At 44.3% G+C, this 26,252-nt stretch overlaps 1 protein-coding gene across 1 annotated transcript in view; it reads right to left on the bottom strand.

Moving 5' to 3' along the window:
• Positions 1-20,544, bottom strand: part of LOC120028280 (vacuolar protein sorting-associated protein 53 homolog) — a 29,603-nt gene extending 9,059 nt beyond the window's left edge. Inside the window, exons 1-19 of the mRNA XM_038973459.1 lie at positions 20,423-20,544; positions 19,798-19,878; positions 17,932-17,981; positions 17,782-17,848; positions 11,344-11,430; positions 10,571-10,686; positions 10,017-10,136; positions 8,249-8,327; positions 7,938-8,081; positions 5,896-6,038; positions 5,334-5,475; positions 3,665-3,757; positions 3,340-3,434; positions 2,042-2,284; positions 911-1,058; positions 752-834; positions 545-623; positions 299-447; positions 73-142 (exon numbers count right to left, since the gene is read on the bottom strand). Of these exons, the coding sequence (XP_038829387.1) occupies positions 73-142; positions 299-447; positions 545-623; positions 752-834; positions 911-1,058; positions 2,042-2,284; positions 3,340-3,434; positions 3,665-3,757; positions 5,334-5,475; positions 5,896-6,038; positions 7,938-8,081; positions 8,249-8,327; positions 10,017-10,136; positions 10,571-10,686; positions 11,344-11,430; positions 17,782-17,848; positions 17,932-17,981; positions 19,798-19,878; positions 20,423-20,512 (2,079 nt within the window). The 5' untranslated portion in view covers positions 20,513-20,544. The remainder of the gene's footprint in view (positions 1-72; positions 143-298; positions 448-544; positions 624-751; positions 835-910; positions 1,059-2,041; positions 2,285-3,339; positions 3,435-3,664; positions 3,758-5,333; positions 5,476-5,895; positions 6,039-7,937; positions 8,082-8,248; positions 8,328-10,016; positions 10,137-10,570; positions 10,687-11,343; positions 11,431-17,781; positions 17,849-17,931; positions 17,982-19,797; positions 19,879-20,422) is intronic.
• Between the last annotated feature and the right edge of the window lie 5,708 nt (positions 20,545-26,252).

Here is a 26,252-nt window from a genome sequence, read left to right as displayed (position 1 = left end):
ATTGTTACGGAGACCGTAAGCGTAATTCTACTTAGATAAAGGCTAATTAAATAAAAGGGTTAGTATGTTTACCTGTTCAGCCCCCACCATGCTGATAGGCTTACACCTGAACAAGTGGTTGATGAATTTAGGAATAAAAGAGCTGAGGGGGGAAAAAAAGACAAGAAAGAATATCAATTCAGTTTATTTCTGAACACTGACAATTTCTTCTAAAATTTCTAAATCAATTGTCTTGTCAATGGGAGTACCATGTCTTCGTCACACATATTGACGAACAGTGAAGAGGGTAGTAACTCACTTGGTGAACTTGATGCAGAACTGGGTGAAGTATTTTCGTGTGGAGGCCAGGTTCTCTCTGATGATGGGGACGTTCTGTTTGATGTGCATGATGACTGACGTCACGTAGGGACTTTGGTCACCTACATGCTCTACACTCTGCCATGGCATCTAGAGGGAGGGAGACCAAGAGAGAATGGTTGAAAGTGATAATATAATATGACAGCATGAGGAGAAGAGGGAGGGAGGAATGCAGTGGGTGTCCCACCTTGCTCATGGCAGTGAGAGCAGGGTCACAGGCAGCGTCCAGGTCCTGAACAAGCAACTGGATACTGTTGGAAATCACACTGATCGACGCAGAGAGTTTACAGTCATGGACTTCACATCCAATTACTCCACTTTATCTCCTAAACTGTTGTTCATTTTGAGTTGGCAGAAGTTGCCCCTATAGTGAAGGTTAGGATTTGGTGCATACTTGCTGAAGGTGTCCATCTCTCCAGTCAGGTTGATTCTCTCCACCAGAGTCTTATCCACCTTCTCCTTCAGCTTCTCCTCCAACTGACACAGAATAAGTTTAACGTTAAGTCTAGACCCGTTTGAGTGAGTGTGTGTGTGTGTGTGTTTGTGTTCTAACCTGCTGTGTGGTGGCTAGACAGTACTCTGCAGTACTGAGGATGCTACAGATGAGACACAGCTCCTCTACACTGAATTTAGCAGCCTCCGAACCCTCCTTCTCCTGCAGTAGACTCTTGATGGTCAGTCCTCCACTGTTACTGCTAGTCCTGAGAGACCGAGAGAGGCAAAGCGTCTAAATAGTTTTAACTAGCTTCCTTTTCTCATGAATTAAAGACAGAAGTCTGCACACATGAGCTCTAAAGGGAAAACACTGGGACCTAGTGTGAACTGACAAGGAGAAACTCCTGGACCTAGTTATAGGTTATTATTCAAAGCAAGTTTTGGATAACTGAGGACACAGCCAGAGACATACAGACAGACAGGGGGGACAGTGTTACCATGGCTAAACCGCCTCCCTCTCATTAATAAAACGCCACAACCGAAACTTCTGGGAAAACCACAACACAGCTCCAACCCCCCAGAAGGGCCAACATTAAAACTCCACAAGACAATACATACACTACGCCACACAAGAGGTCTGTGGGTGTGTGTGTGTGTGTGTGTGTGTACCAACCACAGTGAATAATAGGGCTTATGTGGCCATCGAGCCAAAGATGTTTTCGCTCATGAAGTATTAGGCCTCACCGCGATGTAAACACCTCCAGCACCATATGACATGCAAACACAGACGATCAAAACAGTGACGACTAAACACAATTATCAAACAAACCCCTAAGAATGATGGATCACTCTTCTGAATTAACAAACTTTGGCAGATTGCTTCATCAAAAAGGGAATTGAAGCAGATGACAGCATATATCATCCATAAGAATTTGAATCTTGCTTTGACAGAAGTATTTGTCCCAGTCCAGCTCCTAGTAGGCCACAGTTTATACTGGTTGTCATAGTGCCACCTGTGTCAGAATATTTTCCTAACAAAACCAGAAACCATCCAGAAAATGGTTTGAATGAAAACCAGTGTCCTTCCGGAACCCGTACTGGGAAGTACTGCAACTTGCCATCCTGGTTCTAGGGCCCAACACAGTATGCGAGCAGCATGAATAAAAAGCACTTACTAAATAATCACTAAACCTACATCATCACAAATACATCTGATCATCCTATCATTATATAGGCTGTAGTAAATTACTTGGGCAGGTTTCCAGACAGCATCTTCCAGGCATACTCTCTGAGGTACTTCTGGAAGATGGTGGTGAGGGCGATCATAGGTTCCCCTGTGCTGAGCTGGGAGCACTGCACCATGCACTTCTTATAGTAGACAAACAGGTCAGCACAGCTGGGCAGCACCGCTCCCCCGTCCTCCGTGCCCTCCTTGGGGGGGCCCTGTGCCCGGAAGTCTGACACAAAACGGTTAATCATCTCCCCCAGGTTCCTGAGAATAGTAACACACACAGCTCAGTGATGACACCTAGATACCAGCACACACACGCAGGTTGACGTTTATTGCCATGAATCTTGCCCTGGAGGCAGAACTGAGCGATTTACACTAGATGGCCCAGCTGCAAAGTCAAAATTGGCTTTATCGTAAAAATTTCTGAAAACAAAAAATGAGCTTTTTGGTCTTAATTGAAGGTTTGGCATGAGGGTTAGCAGTGTGGTTAGGTATAAAATCCGATATTTATGGCTTTGTGGCTGTGCCAGCTAGCAACCACTCTGCAGAGCTGCTTCCAGAGCAAGATTCATGACAAATGCCAACCTGCCACACACATCAGTGATGATAAAATGGAAGAGACAGACAGGGTAGGAGATTCTCCCTCTATTGCAGCTGTCTTCACTGTCCTTTGATTTCAATGTCTACGTGGCTGTTAATGTCTAGTACTTTACCCCCTGCCCATCCACTGTTACTGTAAAATGAAGCCAAGGACAGAAAACAACATCTACTTTGTATGAACAATCAGGTCACTATTCACTCTCCTGTTGTATCCATTGAGACAAGCTGCTTTGGAAATCTCTGTTGTAGAATTGACTGGCCCTGTCTGTTGTGACAGGAAACCAGATCATGAAAGGCCCAGTCAGCACTAAACACCCCAGATATCCAATACTAGGGGCCACCACGAGACAGACAAGCCCCAGAACATAACCATGTTCCTGGAGAGACCCCACGTCTGTGGTGGAGGGAGGGAGAGGAAAAAGTGTGAGAGAGAGAGAAATAGAGTGGGAGAGAGAAACAAAGAGGAGAAAAAGTGGAGAAGGAGTAAAGAGAGAAGAAGAAGAACAAACTGCTGCAGCAGCACTTTTCAATCCATCTTTCTCAGCATCTGTGGTCATGCAGCTAATAGGAACCATTTCTGCCTCAGCAGAGAGACAAAGAAACAGGGAACGAAAGAGAGTGAAATGGGGGGGGGCTGATGAGGTAGAAAGGAAACGTTCTGGGCAAACAAATCTGTGCCAGATCTCCAAGCGCGCGCACGCACACACACAACTCACTTGTCCTGAGACTCGATGTAGACATAGAGGTGAGGCTCAAAGCACTTGGAAATGATGCCATGGAAGGGGTTGTCAGGAGCCTTGTGCTTCTTGGGCTGGGGAGCGGAAAATGGTCAACAATGTAGGATGTAGTTAATACTCATGATTTCTCTCTTTGGTGATGAGTATATTTTTTCAAAGTCATCCCTTAAAAAGGTCCCATCGAGATCCTCCAATAGATATTCCCATCATGAGTCACCATGACACGGGAAATAACCGCAGGTCAGCCTATGCCTATCAAGGTCGAAGTTCAGACCGGGTCAAAGGGTCATCTCAAATGTCTTACCCTATCCAGATCCTCCATCTCTGAACCATCATCTCCAACCTCGTCCTCCAGGAAAGGGTTGGTGGACTCCAGTGGTGGCTCAGGCTTCTTCACCTGAAAACAACACTACAGTCAACAATGATGGCCCAATGGTGTGTGTATATGCAGTGCATTCGGAAAGTATTCAGACCCCTTGACTTTCCATTTTGTTATGCTACAGCCTTATTCTAAAATGGATTAAATAAAACATTTTCCTCATCAATCTAAACACGATACCCCATAATGACAAAGTGAAAACAGGTTTAGAAACTTTTGCAAATGTATTAAAAATAAAAAACAGAAATACCTTATTTACATATGTATTCAGACCCTTTGCTATGAGACTTGAAATTCAGCTCAGGTGTATCCTGTTTCAAATGATCATCCTTGAGATGTTTCTACAACTTGATTGGAGTCCACCTGGGGTAAATTCAATTGATTGGACATGATTTGGAAAGGCATACACCTGTCTATATAAGGTCCCACAGTTGACAGTACATGTCAGAGCAAAAACCAAGCCATGAGGTCGAATTAATTGTCCGTAGAGCTCCGAGACAGGATTGTGTCAAGTTTGGAACCACCAAGACTCTTCCTAGAGCTGGCCGCCCGGCCAAACTGGGGAGAAGGGCTTTGGTCAGGGAAGTGACCAAGACCCCGATGGTCACTCTGAAAGAGCTCCAGAGTTCCTCAGAGATGGGAGAAACTTCCAGAAGGACAACCATCTCTGCAGTTCTCCACCAATCAGGCCTTTATGGTAGAGTGAGTAGATGAAAGCCACTCCTCAGTAAAAAGCACATGAAAGCCCGTTTGGAGTTTGCCAGAAGGCACCTTAAAGGACTCTCAAACCATGAGAAACAAGATGCTCTGGTCTGATGAAACCAAGATTGAACTCTTTGGCCTGAATGGCAAGCTTCACGTCTGGATGAAACCTGGCACCATCCTTACGGTGAAGCATGGTGGTGGCAGCATCATGCTGTCGGGATGTTTTTCAGCGGCAGGGACTGGGAGACTAGTCAGGATCGAGGGAACGATGAACGGAGTAAAGTACAGAGAGATTCTTGATGAAAACCTGCTCCCGAGCGCTCAGGACCTCAGACTGGGGGCGAAGGTTCACCTTCCAACAGGACAACGACCCTAAGCACACAGCCAAGACAACGCAGGATTGGCTTCAGGACAAGTCTCTGAATGTCCTTGATTGGCCCAGCTAGAGCCCGGACTTGAACCCAATCAAACATCTCTGGAGACCTGAAAATAGCTGTACAGCAACGCTCCCCATCCAACCTGACAGAGTTTGAGAGGATCTGTAGAGAAGAATGGGAGAAACTCCCCAAATACAGGTGTAACAAACTTGAAGCGTCATACCCAAGAAGACTCAAGGCTGTAATCACTGCCAAATGTGCTTCAACAAAGTACTGAGTAAAGGGTCTGAATACTTATGTAAAATGTGATATTTTTTATAAATGTACAACATTTTTTAAAGAAAACTGTATTTACTTTGTCATTTTGGGTATTGTGTGTAGTTTGATGAAGGAAAAAACAATTTAATCCATTTTAGAATAAGGCTGTAATGTAACAACATTTTGAAAAAATCAAAGGGTATGAAAACTTTCCGAATGCACTGTGTGTGTGTGTGTGTGTGTGTGTGTCTAACCCCGGGCCCGTCGGTGAGGGTGCACCCATAGAAGCGCTTGGCGAGCAGCCCCTCGAAGTTGGTGGTCCTTTGAATGGCAAACAGAAGCAGCTTGACCTCAATCTCTTTGGCCCGCGTCCGCATTACTTTGGCCAGCTCTGTCCTGGATGAGACAGAGACACATAGGGTCGTCAACACGTCACATTGCAGCATGAATGATTGTGATAGCAGGTCAGTGCTCATGTAGGCTAACAAAGACTAAATCAACTGTCTACTGAATAGTGTTGGGATGATAGAGGAGCTATCTAAATAAATAAAGAGAGTCGCACACATATATATATAAATAACTGGGTAAAACTCTCTAGGTATAGAGAGAGTGTGCAACTATATTTATTTGTATACAGTAGCTTACAGTTTATTTGCCGTTAGTCAGCACCTCCACACAGAATAATTCTCTGTGCTCCAGCTCATACATTTTATTAGGGGATGATAGAGCACAACTATTACAACAGTTGATAGATGTGTTGACAGTGAGGCACTGGCTGTCTCAACAGTTTCCAGCACAGGGTGTGTGTGTGGGTACCTGGTGATGTGGCAGAACTCCACAGCGATGCGTTCGGTCATACACCACTCTTCAGGGAACATGCGTCCGTACTTCTCCTCATAGTCCACCAGCTGACGCTTAATCCAGGCGTAGCGCCGGTCGATCTTATCCAGCCAAGCTACCTGGGTCAGTGAACAAACACACTTTCAGGTGGAGGGTCCACAGACATACTGTCACAACACTAGCACTATTAAAGATCAGTCAATGTACATCTCAATTATGATTCACATGATCTACAAAGGAAGAAATACTGGGATGTAAAAAAACAAACATAGTAGTCACTTATCCCCATTTGTACCTACCCAAAATCCCTCGTGTAGTGGGCCCAAAATGGACGCCTTAGATTAAAGTGTAACTGGAAAAATATCAAATTCCAAGTTCATGCTTCAAACCAACTTTAAGAGGTTTTAAAGATATGGAATTTTGAGTAAAATATAACCTGATGTACAGTGAGGCATTGTTGGCAGAATAGATGGATGCAGTTCAATGCATGATTAATATAATTCACCAATACATTTCTTGGTAGTCCAAAAAAATATTGCTATCAGGTTTTAAATCACAGCTGACCTGGTATATGGTTTGCTGCCGCCACCCATTCAGGACACACCGTTTCAATGACTCAATATTTTGAACAAAAACGAACGACTAACTAAGGCTGGGAATGTCAATACAATCAAACTAGCAAGGGCAATGACCACAAGTCAGTCATTATGTGGCTAATAGGCTAGGGCACATGTCAAACAAGGCCCACGGTCCTGTAAATGAGTCAAACGTTGAGTCATCGACAGTGCATTCGGAAAGTATTCAGACCAATACTTTTTCCACCTTTTGTCACATTACAGCCTTATTCAAAAAGTTATAAAATAGTTTCCCCCCCTCAAACTACACACAATACCCCATAAGGACAAAGCAAACTGTTTTTTGTTTTAGTTTTTTTGGCAGCGATTAGATCCTCGAGTCTTCTTGTGTATGACGCTACAAGCTTGGCACACCTGTATTTGGTGAGTTTCTCACATTCTTCTGTGGAGATCCTCTCAAGCTCTGTCAGGTTGGATGGGGAGCGTCGCTGCACAGCTATTTTCAGGTCTCTCCAGAGATGTTCGATCTAGTTCAAGTCCCGACTCTGGTTGTGCAAATCAAGGACATTCAGAGACTTGTCCCGAAGCCAGTCCTGCATTGTCTTGGCTGTGTGCTTAGGGTCTTTGTCCTGTTTGAAGGTCCCGAGCGCTCTGGACCAGGTTTTCATCAAGGATCTCTCAAGTTCCCAATCAGTTGTCAAAACGTGAGTTGGAAAAAGCATGCAATAGCAGGCAAGCTGCAGAACACTGAGCAGGGTACTATTCCCCATCGCTTATCAGTGCAATTTTGACAGCCAACTAGCTAAAATGTTTGAAAGGGTTTACCTAATGTTCCATCATTAGATTTTAGCTCTTCTCCCTCTGGCTAGCGTTAGTTGTTGATCTTGTTGATGTGCATAGGCAACTGAGAGAGCCTACCTTTTCATGGTTGTTTGATCAATAGGACTGTAGTTCCCTAATGTAAGAGGACTCCCGTGGTATTTACATATTTGCAGAAATCCATTCAGGTGTATTTTGTGGCTTTTGGCGAATGCATTCTAATGATCTAAAGCTGTGCTGTTGCTACACCCTGTAAACACAGTCCAGTTCAAAGTGAATGGTGGCAGGCCCATGTGGCAAATGGCTTGTTAACACATAGGCCTACTGTAGCTCTGATTGGCTATGCATAGGCTCCGGTCATGGACAAGACAGATGTTTTTATTAGGTATTATTTACTGCAGTGTCTATTAATTTTCCAAACGCATGGCGACATTTTCACAAATGCCTTACTGGACGTCATTCCCAAACATTCTATGAATTTATGAAAACGGGAAAATGACCATATCTAAGTGCTTGCTTGTCAGAAAATGTTATTCTTCCTGGGGGTGTTTATGAACAGATTATGTTGCTAAAACGCTGTCAGTTCCACTTTAATGCTTAGCAGTACAATAAACTGAAACTCACGTCCTGGTTCTCCTGGAAGAGCACCATGTACTCAGAGAGGTGCTGTCTGATGAACTTCTTGATGATCTCCTGTTTGATGCGAGGGTCCAAGACGTTGGCCACCAGACAGGCATCCCTCAGAACGTTACTGGGTCCCCCTGCTCTCTGGGGATATAGAGTACACACACAAAATACCTTGGGGTAACACACACACAATTATAATATACATTAAATACATTATATAATGTATAGTCATACATATACACACATACAATTGTTTAATGAAGCACATGTGATAACACACAAGGCATTCATAGCACAAAAATATTCACCTTTGACCCCTGAGCAGGGAAGGCCTCTTCGAAGTCCGCCAGGATCTGAGTCCCCAGCTCGCTTTGGGCCGCTTTCACCCTGTGGATGACATAAACAGTGGAGAAACATTGAGAAAACATTGCCATCGTGAAAGCTGGAACTGGGTATAGAGCTGGTGTAGCATAACTGTAGATATTTTCATAATGCAACGGTTTCCCAAATGGTAGCTAGGTTGAGAGGGACCCACTGGTAAGTCGTGACTGACTGGTTTCAGGCCGTGGCAAAACTGGCATGACTTGGGCCAGTGGTTTTGTTTACTCATTGGGTCAGAGATATTCCAGAAGTGTTTATTGGGTCACACAGTACAGCACATAGTCCCATGGTGGGAACCAGAACCACTGGCTTAAGAAGAGAGGACACACAGACACATACCCATGGTGAGAACTAGAACCACTGGCCTAATGTGATGAGTGAATTTGGTAGGGCATTTTGAGTCCAATCCTAGAGCAACAAGAAGAACCTTCCAGAATAAACAAGATGGATGCCATGCCACAGAGCAGGCAGTGCCCTGCAGATGCCCCTGACAATCAGTCAGACCCACGCTACAGCTGTCCTTCTGTCTGGTCATCCCTCCATAAATGTTTGTCAATTTCTTCTGAAGACTGTTTATTTTTTTCTCCCATTTACCCTTTTCAGATAACAAAGCAGTGGTGGTCAGAGAGTGTGTGGGTGGCTTTGAATGATATTGGACACACAGACACAAGCCTGGATAAACATAAAAGTTTATGGAAGAAAAAAAACATTAAAATTACCCCTCCCACACACACACAAACACACTTCCTTACTCTCCTAAATTCATGGTTTTATCATCCACTCCAAGGCAAACAGAGCAGATAGCCTAGCTAGCTCTCCCGGCCAGAGAGACACAGGGACTAGCTGGGTTGAGGGCTGAACACAGACCGTACTCTGGTATGGGGTCTGGACTAGTGCTTAACACAACCCACAACTGTTCCTGTGAAGGGGAAAGAAGAGGGAGAACAAAGGCCTACTTTTCAATCACACACACACACAAAGAAACACTCTTTCTCTCTCAAACACAATTTTCCTATCTGGCACGCACACACACACACACAAAGACACTCTCTCACACACACCAAGCAGGAGGAAAGCCCGAGCCCTCAGTGGAAGAAAATGTCTGCATAAAAGAGTTCCTATTCAGTACATTCCTTCCTGTGTATTTCAGCAGCCTGCAGCCTCCTCTCCTCAGTGAATATTAAACCGGATCTGATTCAGATGAGCACAACAGAATATCTCTGGGATCTACAGGCTTGGCCTGGCTGCAGTCTAAATTATTGATTGAGGACCTCTTTGTAGTTGAATGTGATTGCTTTTATTAAATATGTTTATTTTTGTTTATTGTGCTGAATTATATTGTTTTATACACATATGTGTATGTAGTTTAAATATTCTGTTTTTCTTGTAATGTGTACAGGGCTCTCTTGTAAAATAGATTTTTAATCTCAATGTGACTCCCTGTTTAAATAAAATAACACTACAGTTCCGGAGAGCACCAATAATAAAAAAAACTGTGGCGTTAGGAATGAATACAATAATGACAGGAAAATTGAGGTGACTGGGAAATACAGTATGATGCATGCATGCAGTGGTTGGTTTGCAAGATTGAGCTGTGTTTGTTTGAAATACTGAGTGTTTCCCTACAGTATTAGTGGTACAGTGTTATGGTCAGTTCAGGAAGGGAATGTGTTTGAGCATGGCGTGTGTGGTTACCTCTCTGAGAGCTGTCTGATCTGAGGGATGCCCATGTATTTGTGGAAGTGTTCCAGCACGTTGACCACCCCCTGTAGCAGGTTAGCCACCTCGCCATACTGCCTCCTCCTCGTCATGGCCCTGGGACACACACAGAACATATCACCTGCAGATCTAGCTTAGAGTCCTGTCTAGTGGCTACGCATTTTTATTTTATTTAACCAGGTAGGCTAGTTGAGAACAAGTTCTCAAGCAGCCACTTCAACATGTAGTCAATGGTATATGTGCCAAACTAAGACAGACCCAGCACCTTGGCTTGAGGCAGTAACAGTACACAATGGTTTCCAATGATCTTTAGTATTCCTTTCTATGTGCCAACTGCTAACTCGAGATGCACATACAGAAGTACGTTTTCACACAAATCTTCCATTGATAACAACGCATGTATTACAAGAAAGTCTGAGTTGCCCACAAATATTTAACTTAGGAGTCATCCCTGTGTAACTTCAAGATGGATGCTTTTCAAACAGTTGGCCCTTTCCTCCATGCCCATAGGTGGCACTGTGAGTACCCACTCTAGAGAGTCAACGCCCCCGGCCAGCATGTGCAGGTGGTTGAGGGTGGTGATGGAGGTGGTCAGGTGACGCTTAGCATGGTCCAGCTGTTTGATGTCCCGCGTTATCTCTTTGACCTGAGAGAGGGGGGTGGAGAGAGAGAATGAAGGGAAAGAGAAAGGAGATAGAAGGGGCGAAAGAGGAGACGAATGAGAGAGAACGAGAGGGAGACGAGGGGTGAGAAAGAGGGGGGAGGTGAGGGTGAGAGAGAGAGTGGAAGGGAGATGGAAGAGTAAGACATACCTGTTTGAGTTGAGACATAATTGCTACAACATACCCAGGGGGTTCCCCTCTCCCTGTTTACCTACCCAATCCAGCGTCCTTCCTGCGACCCCCCACATAATGTTCTTCTATCCTTCTGGGGACCTAAAATACATTTCAATTCAAAATCCTAACCCGTAAACCTAATCCTAAATGTAACCCTAGCCCTAAACCTAACCCCTAAGCTTAAAATAGCCTTCGTCCTCCTGGGGACGTGGGAAATGTCCCCACGAGGGAGAATTTTCCTTGTTTTACTGTCCTTGTGGGGAATTTGGGGGATTTTAGGTCCAACCCACACACAGCAGGATAATTACCTCCACTCATAACAACACTACAGTGTATGTCCCTAGAGGATGTCAGAGTCCCCAGGGGGCACCCTCAGTCACACACACACACACACCCTGAAGCTATAGACATGGTAGACAAGATGGCTCCTGTGAGGGAGTCTGGCTGTGTTTTGTTTGTTTGCTCACCATTTGCTCAGATTTCTCAGCCTTGTCCTTAATGTCTTTGATTTTGCCAAAGAGCTGGCCGATGGCTACCTGGGCCTCTGCCAGTGCCTGGGAGAGAGAGAGAAAGAAATAAAAAGAGAGAGAGACAGGTTTGAAAGATGTCATTTAGGTACCAGCACTCTCTAAAGAAGTTTACTTTCTGGCAGACATCTCTTCAGACACAGTGGGATGAAGCTGACATCTAGCATTAAGGCAAAGAGGGATTCTTTTCAACTTCTTTATCATCTTCTAGCCTGGTACCAGATCTGTTTGTTTGGCGTGATAATGGCCATAGGAGTTGGCAAGACAGCAAAATAGACCTGGGACCAGGCTATTTAGTCTCTCCTTACAGCAGGCCAATAGCAAGTGTTCACGCAAGAATTTGGCTCTGGGTTTGGAGATTACAGGCTAATCAAACCAATCACTATATCTTGTTTAGTAGGAAAACCCATGGACATTCTGGAGTCATGCTATTCTCCTCTCTTCCTCGTCAGGTCGTATTTATAGGCGCCTCACCAGGGGGATGGAAAACCAAACAAAATGGCGTGATTTGAAACCAGAAGGAATGGCGTGGGGATGAGAAACCTCTCCCACAGTTTGCTCTCACATTCCAGTTGGTAAGAAGAGCGGTCTCTCCCTACTGCCAACCGATGCACAGAGAGAGAGAGAGAGAGAGATGTCCAACTACTCCTTCCCAACCCAATAGCCATGTATTTGAACCCCAACAACCCATGTTATAGACTGACTGACTAATGGAATAGCCAGTGGACCTGCTCATGACATGCGTTATAACATTGCTTATAGAGAGAGGTGTCAAGCAAAATGTCAAATAAAGTGCAACTCTGATCAAAAGATGAATCTCCAATCCTCTCAAAATGTAGGCCTAGTAACTAGTGGTTGGCCACAAATTCTTGAAACAATCAGAGTGGAGGAGAACAGAGTGGTGCTTCTTTCACAGAGAAGTAAACTAATTGCTATGTTTCCCTTTTAGGCCACACAGCTGGGCTTTGATAGTCTGAGCTGGGCTTTGGCACTGCCATCCAATGCCAGGGTAATTGGGGGTAGCTGGTCCCAACACTGGTCCAGCGTGGGGTGTCTGTGTGTGGGGGGGCTCTCCTCTCCTTCTCACACAGATGGAATCCTAACAGCCGGCACCAGCTGCCCAAGGAATGTACCACTTTTACAAGGCTCTTCAAAAATGCAAGTGGACGGACGGGGCAAATGCAAACACACACAATCTGCGTTGTTGACAGCGGTGGATTCCTTTTTGGCTCTGCAGGAAGCAGCATCTATTCTGTTTAGAGGCCTAGCATGATGACAGGGTCACAGAGCCAGACACAAGGTCACAGGCAGACTCCCTGGGTGTCGACACACACACACACACACACACACACACTGGTAGACCTTTCAGTTAAACCAGCAGGCATGGAGGGCAGGCTCTGATAGTAACCATGTAGTCCATCTGTTACCAGGAAAAAGTTAGGAAAGTCAGGGGCAGGAAGCTGAGAACCTTGGTCGGTCATGACCTGTTGAGGGTTGCCACTAGCCAGGACCATCAACATACTTTGAATACTTTACAAAATGCCTCCTTACTTCCTTGAGCTTACCATTGACTGATCTATACCTGATTAAATAAGTGAAAGCAAGGTCTCAACCGTAACTGCTTCCACCAATCCAACCCTCTCAGATCTTTGAATACCTCAGGGAGGGAGGAAGGATGTTATTTTGATTCAAACAGGCCCCTAGAGACAAACTACCTCTAACCACCTTAAGAACCCACCAGAATACTAATTCCAAAGCCCCTCATTCACAACAACCTGAGGCCCAATCAAACAACCAATACCAAGAACACACACAGACACCAAGTAGACCCCATAGTCTGAAGACCTTGATAAAGAATTAGACTGGAGAAGCTGATCAGTGAGCCAGCCTGTCTGGCCTCTGAACGTTAATTTCCTACATTTAGCCTAATCGCCAAAGCGTCTGAGCATCGGGAAAGTGGGGAGACCACAGCCCAGCACACTTCTGCCTGGCTGACCCAGTCCCAGACGGGGAGAGGCCATATTTCAACCCTGCAGAAATAGAGCACTGTCTGCCACACATGTGGACTCTATTTGGGGATTTTTGGAGGAGGAGGGGAAGGCAGGGGGCGGTTAGAGGGGGGTTTCTTCACTGACAGATATGAAGAGATGTGGATGTATCCCACAATGACAAGTCACGCATTCCTCCTATCCACAGACCCTGTAGTTTATGGGGTAAGCCTAGGTTGTACATTTATTATTTATTTATTTATTGAACTAAGCAAAGTGAGTTAGAACAAATTCTTATTTACAATGACGGTCTACCCCGGCCAAACCCGGACGATGCTGGGCTAATTGTGCACCGCCCTATGGGACTCCAAATAACGGCCGGTTGTGATACAGCCCGGAATCGAACCCGGGTCTGTAGTGGCGCCTCTAGCACTGCAATGCAGTGCCTTAGACCGCAGTGCCACTCGGTCCCCCTGAAATAGTGAATGAAGACATATTGAACATGCAATAAACAGTATACAAGGCATTCTTCATATGTACCAAGCTGAACAATCACACACATTTGTTTAGAAAGCAAACAGGCGAGGCAACAATAAGTAGCCAATTGTCTGAACTAAGTACTCCATGACAACAAGGACAGAAATATGTTCTGGTTTATTACAGGATAGGGCAAAGCCATTGAGAATCCAGTGTAAACAGCTGGATGCTTGGTCCATAGAAATAGAATGAGCATTGGTTTGTATGGGCATGTCCATTCTAGTCAATCTATTTCTGTGGTTGGGTGGGCCACACGTGTGTCCAAATTACATGGTAACCATCACATTAACCCAGTGTTAAAGGATATGTTCATATTGTTTTGGGGAACAGGCAACAGCAACACATCAACATCAAACAGAGAATGAGAAAGAGAAAGCAAGAGGGTAATCGAGAGTTTTCCGTACTGCATGTAATATATTGTGTTTTGTATACTTAGGTCACAAAATGAATTTCCATGTAAGTGGACAATAAAGGGGCCTCCCGGGTGGCGCAGTGGTCTAGGGCACTGCATCGCAGCGCTAGCTGTGCCACCAGAGACTCTGGGTTCGCGCCCAGGCTCTGTCGCAGCCGGCCGCGACCGGGAGGTCCGTGGGGCGACACACAATTGGCCTAGTGTCGTCCGGGTTAGGGAGGGTTTGGCCGGTAGGGATATCCTTGTCTCATCGCGCACCAGCGACTCCTGTGGCGGACCGGGCGCAGTGCGCGCTAACCAAGGTAGCCAGGTGCACGGTGTTTCCTCCGACACATTGGTGCGGCTGGCTTCCAGGTTGGAGGCGCGCTGTGTTAAGAAGCAGTGCGGCTTGGTTGGGTTGTGTTTCGGAGGACGCATGGCTTTCGACCTTCGTCTCTCCCGAGCCTGTACGGGAGTTGTAGCGATGAGACAAGATTGTTAGTAATTACTATTTGGATACCACGAAATTGGGGAGAAAAGGGGGTAAAAAAAAAAAATCAGAAAAAAAAGTGGACAATATTGTATGAAAAACCGAGAAACAAAGAAAAGACAGGAAGGGATACACAGCAGATGAAAGAGCAGAGAACCCAACTTGAAGCAGTAAACTTCCCTTCCTGAGTTTAGATTAAATATTTATGTTATGTTTTCTTCTCAAGGAGGTTCCCATTCCGTCTCAGTGTTCCTAATAAGTACATCCAGATGCTAGGAGCTACAGTAACACATCTGCAACACACACACACACGTAAGACATTTGCATGGACACATACACACACACACAATAGCCATAACCCATCCACATGACGGCCGGCCGGATCCCCACCCGCTGCCTCGTTGACGACCATAAAGCCCCACAGCTGACCTGACCATGTGGGGACATCAAGCTGCACATGGGAAAAGTTTGGTGCATAGCTGAATAATGGCTATGGTGACTGAGCTATGCAAGCTCAATGCTGTTAACATTTTCTGGCATGAATGGCTAGGCTACGTGTAATTGATAACAAATGTTTGGTTTGTGAATGGGCCTCTCTAGCCTAGTGACTAGAACGTTGGGCCAGTAACCAGAAGGTTGCTGGATCGAATCCCAGAGCTGACAAGGTAAAAATCTGTCGTTCTGCCCCTGCCTGAGCAAGGAAGTTTAACTCTGTTCCCCGGGCGTCGAAGACGTGGATGTCCCTGGGCGCCACTCAGGATGGGGCTCCCGAGTGGCGCAGTGGTCTAAGGCACTGCATCTAAGTGCAAGAGGTGTCACTGCAGTCCCTGATTCGAATCCAGGCTGCATCACATCTGGCCATGATTGGGCGGCGCACAATTGGCCCAGCATCGTCAGGGTTCGGCCGGGGAAGGCCGTCATTGTAAATAAGAATTTGTTCTTAACTGACTTGCCTAGTTAAATAAAAAAATAAAAAAAGTCAATTAAGGCAGCCCCCCGCACCTCTCTGATTCAGAGGGGTTGGGTTAAATGCAGAAGACACATTTCAGTTGAATACATTCAGTTGGACAACTGACTAGGTATCCTCCTTTCCCCACCCTCCCCAAAACCGAGCCTCCGCAACTCACTCTCCCATACTGACTCCATGCACCCACAATAAGCTTGTCGAGAACAATTCATCAATTTCCTCAGGGACTTCCCCTTTAGTTTTGGCTGCAAAGTATCATACGCAGGAGAACAACAGTAAGTCTGAGAGCAAATTATGAATCACTTATAAATTGTTCACTCTGAGATTGTAAAGACTAAAGAGAATGGCGAGGAATGGAAACAACCAGAGTTGACTTGGGATTCAGGCAGTTTAAACTGCAGTGAGCCAGAGTGAGACATGTTTGGCCTTCTGGTCCATGTTACCATGACGATAGGCTGGACAGACAAACCACTTGTAGCTGCTTTTGACAGCTGCTTAGTAGAAGAGCTGGCGAACAACAACAAACCAGTCAGAACTGTTTATACAAGGAAGAGAAGACTGAATGGAATGTGTGTGTGCATGTAATTCATTCCATCAATCAACAACATCAAAGAGCCCCCTCCTAGTTCTAAGACTCTGATATGCACCTACACCAACATACCCAATATCCCTGACATTCTGATTCCATCTACCCCTTGCCTGGGGATTGGGCATCTGAAGCAGACACCTCCATCCCCACCCTGCTGATCACTGCCAGTCTGCCGCCCCTACAGACTAAATACAAGGGAAATATTAACAGTCCTTCTCCACCTCAGTTATTTTTCTGTTCCCTTTCTTTGTCATTAGGAGCGCTCAATTAAGTAGGTGTATTTGGCACCTTCGGACACACTCTGCCAAACTAGAGCCCCAGGCGAGCTAAATCAAATCCCGCTCTCCTCTTCTCTGTCTCCATCTCTGGCTGTAATGAACACCTCTCCACATTTCTGTCTGCAAATAGGATTTTCCCTCAGCTCTTTGGGAGATGTGGATGGTTCAGTGGGCCTCGGCTACGAGACCACAAGACCAGAAACCCAACGGTACAGTACAGTGTCATGCTTGCCGTGCCTACCAACCTCATGGGTTAATGGATTCTGTCCAGAACACTTCTGATAATCCAGTGGAAACACAGCAGGACGGGACCACCATCCCAGAAACACGCAACACATGCAACACACAACACACACACAGAAACTGCTCCCCCATCAGGTGTCACGCCTCAAAACCACAGTTCCCTGACAGAGCGAGGGTCTGCGTTAAATCAATGGTTTTTCCTGACTTTCTGGCGGGACACCAAACCACAGGTCCAAATGTAAACCCTGAATAATGAAGGGTAATCTTTTCCTTTAAGACAGCAGTAGTTCTAATAGTAGGGATTGAGATGGTTCTGACTCATCCTGTCCTTTTCCATGGTATTAGTGAGGACAGAGAAACAGAAAAAGGAGCACCAACATATTTGTCTGGGTTACAAGGACTAATCCTGGGGAAAAGGTTGTAAAACATCATCTCAACCAGTCTGTTGGAGGGGTGATGTGTGTGTGTGTGTGTGTATAGTCAGTGTGAGACTGAAGCAGCAGCAACATGCTAGTCTTGTAGCCCCAAAGTCAACCCTCTGTGGGGGCCCGCCAGTGTAGACTGACTGGCCTGTCTCTCTCGTCACCAAAAGGCCCTACTGTGTCTCACAGTAAACTGCTACTGCTATTCATCTGTCAAAACATGCTGTCGCTGAGCCCAGTGCTTAAAGCCAAGCATAACAAAACTGCCTGCCTGCCTGCCACACACACACACACACACATTACCCTCCCTTCCAAACACGAGTTTACACATGCACACAGCTTAGTCCTTAATTAGCTCATTAATAACAACCAACCAACAACCAAAGTATTTACACACAGTCAGGGGCAGTTTCTAGGAAAATTAACCAATAACAACACACTGAAAAGTAATCCCAGACGGTCCCCTCACTCACCTGTCTGCCGTCCTGGCCCACGTTGGTCTGACCTCTCACCACCGTCCTGATGTTGTCACCCAGACGCCTGAAACACACACAAAATCAATAATATTGTCAAACTCATCTTTAAAAAAACTTCAACCAAAACAACACAATGAGGTCACTCACCGAATCTTCAGACGGATCTTGTTGACCACATCGTCTATATTAGCCAGTGACTGTGAGGAAACAGGGGTATCATGATTATCAATTGACCAAAATCTACTCCCCCACATAACACCAAGTTGCATGGACCAATTAGAATGATGAAGGATCCTTTTCTAATGTTACAAAGGTACGCAGGCAGCGCCACCTACTGGGCATGTCTACATGATTATTACTTTCGACTAGGTCAATCAGACCTTTGTTTTGCTAGGCCATATACATTTCACAAAATGTTTAATGAATTTCATTTTTTGAAAGGTGAAGGTGAGCAAGCGACAAAAGAAAAATAAGTAGACACTTTTTAAAATACTATAGGATCTTTATTTCGACACCGAATCAAGAGATTTTAGCATCGTGGGGAGGCTAAAAGAGAAAGTTCAGCCATAATCCGAGAGGAAGTTGTGCATCTCTTTACTGGCAGCTTGAGGACAATATTTTTGCTATGATTGTAAAAATTTGTATGGCCTTACTTTTTTCCCCTGGCTGACGAGACTCACGTAGTACACAGCGAGGGAGAGCTGTGACTCTGGTCTGTTCACAGAAGTCAGTTGGTTGGTGCCATATTCACACAAAAATTTACATGAGCTTTGATTGGTTCTCTCAAAAGCAATTGATTTTGATAAAAATACTTGATCTGCCTTACCAATGAAAAATTGTTTGAAAATGTGAACCATATTGTATGGAAACGATGCATCATGCTGCCTTGTTGACAACATGACAAATGTTCACTTGTTTGCCTCACTTTTCAAAAAATGTAATCTGGAAACATTTAATAAAATGTGTATGGCCTAGCAAAACAAAGGTCTGTTTGATACGAGCAGGGCGCGCCTCGCTCAGCCGCTTTGCACAGTCACGTGGCAGGCCATAGCCAGGTTCAACACAGGGCAGCTTAATCGAATCCCCTTAATCAGTATATCGACAGAGCGTGCCTACAACATCAAGGAGCCTTTCCAGGCGAGATTCCCTATAAACACGCCACTTCGATACAACTATGACCGTAAGTGACTTTTTCATAGCAGGTTAGGAGAACTTACGCAGCAGGTTAGGATAATTCGGTTAAGGTTAGGAAAGGGGGCCTCCCGAGTGGCGCAGTGGTCTAAGGCTGTGCCACTAGAGATTCTGGGTTCAAGTCCAGGCTCTGTCACAGCCGGCCGCGACCGGGAGACCCATGGAGCGGCACAATTGGCCCAGCGTCGTCTGGGTTAGGGGAGGATTTGGCCAGCAGGGATGTCCTTGTCCCATCGCGTACCAGCAACTCCTGTGGCGGCGCCAGGTATACGGTGTTTCCTCCGACACATTGGTGCAGCTGGCTTATGGGTTAAGTGGGCATTGTGTCAAGAAGCAGTGCGGCTTGGTTGGGTTGTGTTTCGAAAGACACACAGCTCTTTACCTCTCCCGAGTCCGTATGGGAGTTGCAGCGATGAGTGTAACTACCTACCAATTGGATACCACGAAATTGGGGAGAAAAAGGGGTAAAAATTCAAATTAAAAATACATTTATTTAAAAATAATAATAATAAAAAAATATAATAAAAAAAAAGGTTAGGAAATGGGTTAGGGAAAATGCTCGCCTAACCTGCTAAGAAAAGTAACTTCCGGTCGTAACTGTATTTAAGTGCCGTGTTTTTAGGGAGTCCCTTTCCAGACTGAAGTCAGGAAGACTTCAAGTTTGGTGTCAGCCAGGTGCTAGACTATAACTTTTTATTATCATGTAACAACATAGGTATGAAATCATATAGCTTAGGATCACAGAAGAAGTATCCAAGACTAGAGCCTTGGTGTAACATAAAATGACTTTAGTTTCTGTGAAGTGATGGACTCTAGTCTTACCTGCTCAGTGGGAAACAATGTATTGATGTATTCCACAGCATTAAAATCTGCTCTGTCCAATGGGTCTTGACTGGGGAAAACCTAAGGCATAAAAAATATGACTCAATGAATACGTTGTTGGTTCTTCATTGCTTAACAGCTAGCCTATACAGTGGTTAATAGCTAGCTAACGTTACTATCTATGTAGCTAACCTAACAAACAGTTTACCGAATTAATTAGAATCAACAACCATGCAATTCGTAAAGAAGGCTGATTTCATGCATTTCACTAATGACATTTTCAGATAATTATCTTACGTTACACTGTAATTAGCTAGCTAGCTACAGTAACGTTAAGTGTCAGTTTCGATGACAGGCAAGGTGGTGGCAACCTGTCTTTCTTTTACTAAGGGTAGGGTGATGTTGTTGTACAAAGCTAGCTAGTCTGCTAACTAAGTTAGCTAGAAATACAAAACTATACACTGACAATATGATGACTGTTGACGTGTATTAAAAATAGCTAACGTTAGTAGCTAACTAGGATAGCAGCACAGCTAACGTTAGGTAAGCTATCTAGCTCATGCCTGAATACAGACTACCATTTTCATTGTAGATTAGAAACGTATCCTTCTTAGCACATGATTACCTGCTCGATGGCCAACTGCACCTCTGGAGTAAGGTGCAAAATAGCCTCCAAATCCTCCGCAAATTCCAATTCTTCCTCCTCCATCATCATGCACAGCTAGCAAACTACCGCAGAAAGCCGAGGCAGGTCACTTCCTTCACCTTCTTCTTCTTCTGTGGATTTTAAGTGGCGTTTGGCAATTAAGGTGTATTACCGTCACTAACTGGATTGGAGCGTCGACCAAAGACAGGGAAGGTCTACATCCTACCCAATATTATCGTCTTCCTAAGGAAACTAAATACATAATTAAATGCTACATCCCCTGAAGATTTCCCCACAGTGCACTTAATCTTGGCTCTTCAACCCCATTACACCTCAAATCTAATAACAATCGCTCTCTTTCCCTCCCATATTTCTGGCACTGAATTAGAACGTGTTTCACTGTCTCTTCTCCTCCTGACACTGATCGCGCCTCCCAGTCAGATGTTTCCCCGTCAATTTCAATGTACTATTGAGCCTCTGTGTCCCAATCTCAGAATTGTTATTACACTTTCCTCCCTTCTCCCTCCGCCTGAGGACCCTCCCTGCCCCCACCTTTTCCTGACTCTAATACCGGGCGCAGATGACGTGGATGTCGATTAAGGCAATCAACAACCATGCATTGCTCACCTCTCTGATTCAGAGGAGTTGGGTTAAATGTGGAAGTAACATTTCAATTGAATACATTCAGTTGTACAACTGACTAGGTATCCCCCTTTCCCTTTCCCTTTTTTTTTTGTCTTCACTTTCCCTTCCTTTTCCACAACTCTTGCCATTTGTTTTTAACCACTGTTTTTATCAACCCCTTAGCTTCTGTTTTACTGATTGACAATTCCATCTCAACATTAGGATGTTTAACTTAAGAGCCTGCTTGGCGATAACATCCACCTCCTCATTCACCTCTACTCCCACATGAGCTGGTATGAAGAGGAACATCACAAATATCCCCATCTGTCTCACCCTATACAAGCACAGCAAAACCTCAAACAATACATCCAGTCTGCTCCGAAACACAAATTAATTTAATCTCATCAGCGCTGCACGGGAGTCAGAGCAGATGACTACCCTGTCTGGCCTCACGTCTTCCAGCCACTCTGCAGCCAAGAGTATGGCCATTGATGGGTTCTGACTTCTAAACCTGAAATATGAAATATCCTTGTTCATGGTACTGAGGGAGAGAGGGGAATGCATGTTATTGTTATACATCAGGTATCATGTAGAAGAGAGAAGGGCCACGTTCTGGTACAAGTCAACAGGACAGCCGTGAGTTAGGGAGGTGTGAGGAATTTGGGCCGAGGTCAGGTCAGATGAAGTGAGAAAGAACAGACATCACTAAAGTCTTGTCTAGCAACAGAGATGTATTGGCTGTCTAGATGTGTAAGCAGGAGACTCAGCATAGGAGGAAGGTTTAAATGACACTGCTTCTGTGGGTGAATAAACTTGTTTTGAGCTTTTCTTAGTTAGTTTATACTCAGTTTTTTTTTTTACTTAACACCATCAACTCCAATGGGTAAACAGATAAATTATCCGTTGCTCTTTTTGTCACTTCCACCTTAAACCCGGGAACACGAAAAGCTGCACCTGTCCTCCCTGTTTTAGGGTCCTTAGATCCATCTGTTAATATAGTCAAGAAAGCATAGTATTGTGTTCTTAAATGTTAACTTACAACTGAATCTACTCCTTCCTCAACAGCTCAAGCAACTCTAGACCTATCACTGGCTGAGGGAGCAACCAAGGTGGGAAGGTCCCCAAGAACACAGCGGCCTCCATCATTCTTAAATGGAAGAAGTTTGGAACCACCAGGACTCTTCCTAGAGCTGGCCGCCCTGCCAAACTGAGCAAATGGGGGGAGAAGGACTTTGGTCAGTGAGGTGACCAAGACCCCGATGGTCTCTCTGAAAGAGCTCTAGAGTTCCTCTGTGAAGATGGGAGAACCTTCCAGAAGGACAACCATCTCTGCAGCACTCCACCAATCAGGCCTTTATGGTAGAGTGGCCAGACGGAAGCTACTCCATAGTAAAAAGCACATGTCAGCCAGCTTGGAGTTTGCCAAAGGGCACCTAAACGACTCTCAGACCATGAGAAACAAGATTCTCTGGTCTGATGAAACCAAGATTGAAAGATTTGGCCTGGATGCCAAGCGTCCCATCTGGAGGACACCTGGCACCATCCCTATGGGGAAGCATGGTGGTGGCAGCATCATGCTGTGGGGATGTTTTTCAGCGGCAGGGACTGGGAGAATAGTCAGGATTGAGGGAAATATGAACGGAGCAAAGTACAGAGAGATCCTTGATGAAAACCTGCTCCAGAGCGCTCAGGACCTCAGAATGTGTCGAAGGTTCACCTTCCAACATGACAACGACCCTCAGCACACAACCAAGACAACGCAGGAATGGCTTCGGGACAAGTCTCTAAATGTCCTTGAGTGGCACAGCCAGAGCCCGGACTTAAACCAGATCAAACATCTCTGGAGAGACCTGAAAATGGCTGTGCAGCGACGCTCCCCAGACAACTTGACAGAGTTTGAGAGGATCTGCAGAGAAGAATGGGAGAAACTCCCCAAATACAGGTGTGCCAAGCTTGTAGCATCATACTCAAGGAGAATCAATCCTGTAATCTCTGCCAAAGGTGCTTCAACAAAGTACCGAGTAAAGGGTCTGAATACATATTTCAGTGTTGTTGTTTTTTATGAGAAAACAAATCTAAAAAACTGTTTTTGCTTTTTCATCATGGGGTATTGAGTGTTGATTGATGAGGGGGAAAAAAATATGTATTCAATTTTAGAATAAGGCTGTAACGTAACAAAATGTGGAAAAAGTCAAGGGGTCTGAATACTTTCTGAAGGCACTGTGTGTACAGTACATAGCTACCTCGATTACGTACCCCTGCACACCGACTAGGTACTGGTACTCCCTGTATATAGCCATGTTATTTTGTCCTCCCTATATATATCCATGTCATTTTTACTCTTTATTTCTATTCATTATTCACTGGGCATTTATTCCTCATGTCACTATTTATATTTTTTATTTGATCTTATCTTTAACTCTGCATTGTTGGAAAAGGACCTGTAAGTAAGCATTTCACTGTTAGTCTACACCTTTTGTCTATGAAGCATGTGACATATAAAATTTGATTTTACCGTGAGCTGATGCCAGCTGCCAATGTCCAATGTTGATCCTCTGGTCTTTCCGTATGGTGAGAGGAAAGGACGTCATGTCTCCATGTCTCCAAAAACATCTGGAATGTTGGTCCTCATGAACTGTATGGAAGCAGCAATGTGTTGGGTAGTGTAAACCATTAGTACCACAGTTATTACATCAACATAACTATAGTTTGTTAATGATAACCATCTCCATAGTTACCTATCAATGATGACAGCCTTTCTAGAATCCACCTCCACCTGGCTTTCCTTCAGGAAGTCAGAGTTAGGGATGACATCTAAGGAGAGATCATGATGGTTACTTCAATAACTACAACAGTGTGTACGTTTGAGACATTGTGAAACCCCATCTATCAGACCTGGGTTCAAATAGTATTTATTTTCTTTAAAGTATTTCAGCTCTGGTTGATTGAGCTTGCCTGACACTGAATACTATTTGAACCCAGGTCTGGTTAATTCAAACAAATGGTAGAAATAGGATAGGAAAGTTCCACAGAGACCATGTAGAGAGATTTAACAGTGAAAGTGTGAGCTGATGGAAACTCTAATAGATAATTGATGTATATTTGAGGATATGTAGAAGTATCAGATTACCTACCAATCCCTGCTATCACCAAATCCATTTCCACGACTGCATCGCTGTTCAGAACAACCTCTTTCACCTACACAAACAACTATTTTCCATTTAATCATCACTATGGGTCTTGAGAGAATGTTGATTACGTGTATTACAGTGATATAACACTCCCTAAGTGAGGAGGTTGTAATGATGTTTGCTGATGGGTGAATATTGGTTTACTTTACCTTACCATTCTCCCCTCTGATCTCCACCACTCTGTCGTTCATGTAGAACTTGATTTTGCTCTCCTCCAACATTTTTGACGGAAGAGAAACACACACTCATGTTGATATTTGTACTATCAAAACTTGGGATTTACATATTCATAAACGTTTGTAGCCTAGTGGTGGGTGTTGTATCAGGTAGAGTACATTACATATGATAACCATTGTCTCAGGCCTGCATTGTCATCTTCCCAATCTCTGGGCCCAGGCACCTCTCAAAGGGATATGAGCAGTTACCAACCATCACCACACTGGCAGCTTTATCTGCCAAGTAGGATGCTACTTCCATATTTATGACTTAAAAATGGAGGAGGGAAAACCTGGTTTTGAGGCACACAAATCAAATGAAAGTCTTACTTACCAAATTCAACAAACTTACCTTACTGTAACCAACCAAGTCACAAACCTATAGTATATAAACTATTTACACATTTCATTTATAAATAAAATAAAAAATAGGACTTCTCTTCAGTGTACAGTATGAAGTGATCTCTTTATGGTTAACCTATGAAGGAGGCTCCAATGACCACAGCTTTCTTTCCCACACAGAATTGGTGGATCTCCTTCTCGTCCTCGTAGCTCTGCAGTATCCTCACTCCCTCCAGCTCAGAGCCAGGACAGCTCAGAGGCCTCACCTTTAGGGAGGCAGGAATAGAGGGAGACGTGGGTAAAACGACAGCTAACATGCTAATATGCTAGCATGGGACAGAGCAGTAGATAGGCATACAGATTCAGTAGTTTGACATTTAGAATTCAAATGGTCAACAATTCAAATTAGAATGTGATTGTCATGGAAAATATGGTGACAAACGCTGTAGGCCTACAGCTATTGGTGTCCTTTAGGAGTGGTTTCTTTGCAGCAATTCGACCATGAAGGCCTGATTCACACAGTCTCCTCTGAACAGTTGATGTTGAGATGTTTCTGTTACTTGAACTCTGTGAAGCATTTATTTGGACTGCAATTTCTGAGGCTGGTAACTCTAATGAACTTATCCTCTGCGGCAGAGGTAACTCTGGGTGTTCCATTCCTGTGGAGGTCCTCATGAGAGCCAGTTTCATCATAGCGTTTGATGGTTTTTGCGATTGCACTTGAAGAAACTTTAAAAGTTCTTGAAATGTTCCGTATTGACTGACCTTCATGTCTTAAAGTAATGATGGACAGTTGTTTCTCTTTGCTTATTTGAGCTTTTTCTTGCCATAATATGGACTTGGTCTTTTACCAAATAGGGCTATCTTCTGTATACCCCCCTACCTTGTCACAACACAAATGATTGGCTCAAACGCATTAAGGAAAGAAATTCAACAAATTAACTTTTAAGAAGGCACACCTGTTAATTGAAATGCATTCCAGGTGACTACCTCATGAAGCTGGTTGAGAGAATGCCACGAGTGTGCAAAGCTGACATCAAGGCAAATGGGTGGCTATTTGAAGAATCTCAAATATAAAATATATTTGGATTTGTTTACCACTTTTTGGTTACTACATGATTTCATATGTGTTATTTCATAGTTTTGATGAATTCCCTATTATTCTATAATGTAGAAAATAGTAAAAGTAAAGAAAAACTCTTGAATGAGTAGGTGTTCTAAAACTTTTGACCAATAGTGTACATCCTTTTTATTAAAAAAAAAAACATTTTCTAAACGTATTTACCTACTTGAATAGGTTCTCTCAGCCATGTGGATGATTGGAAACAAAGCAGCAAAGTTTGTTTGTCACCAGAGCGTTATAGAGCATATTACTGTATACCTGTGAATAAATTCATGAAATGGAGAATGGATTAAACTAATTACCCATTTATAACC

Source organism: Salvelinus namaycush, chromosome 34 (genome assembly GCF_016432855.1).
Source record: "Salvelinus namaycush isolate Seneca chromosome 34, SaNama_1.0, whole genome shotgun sequence".
NCBI lineage: Eukaryota > Metazoa > Chordata > Actinopteri > Salmoniformes > Salmonidae > Salvelinus > Salvelinus namaycush.
This window is presented reverse-complemented; position numbering and strand designations above follow the sequence as displayed.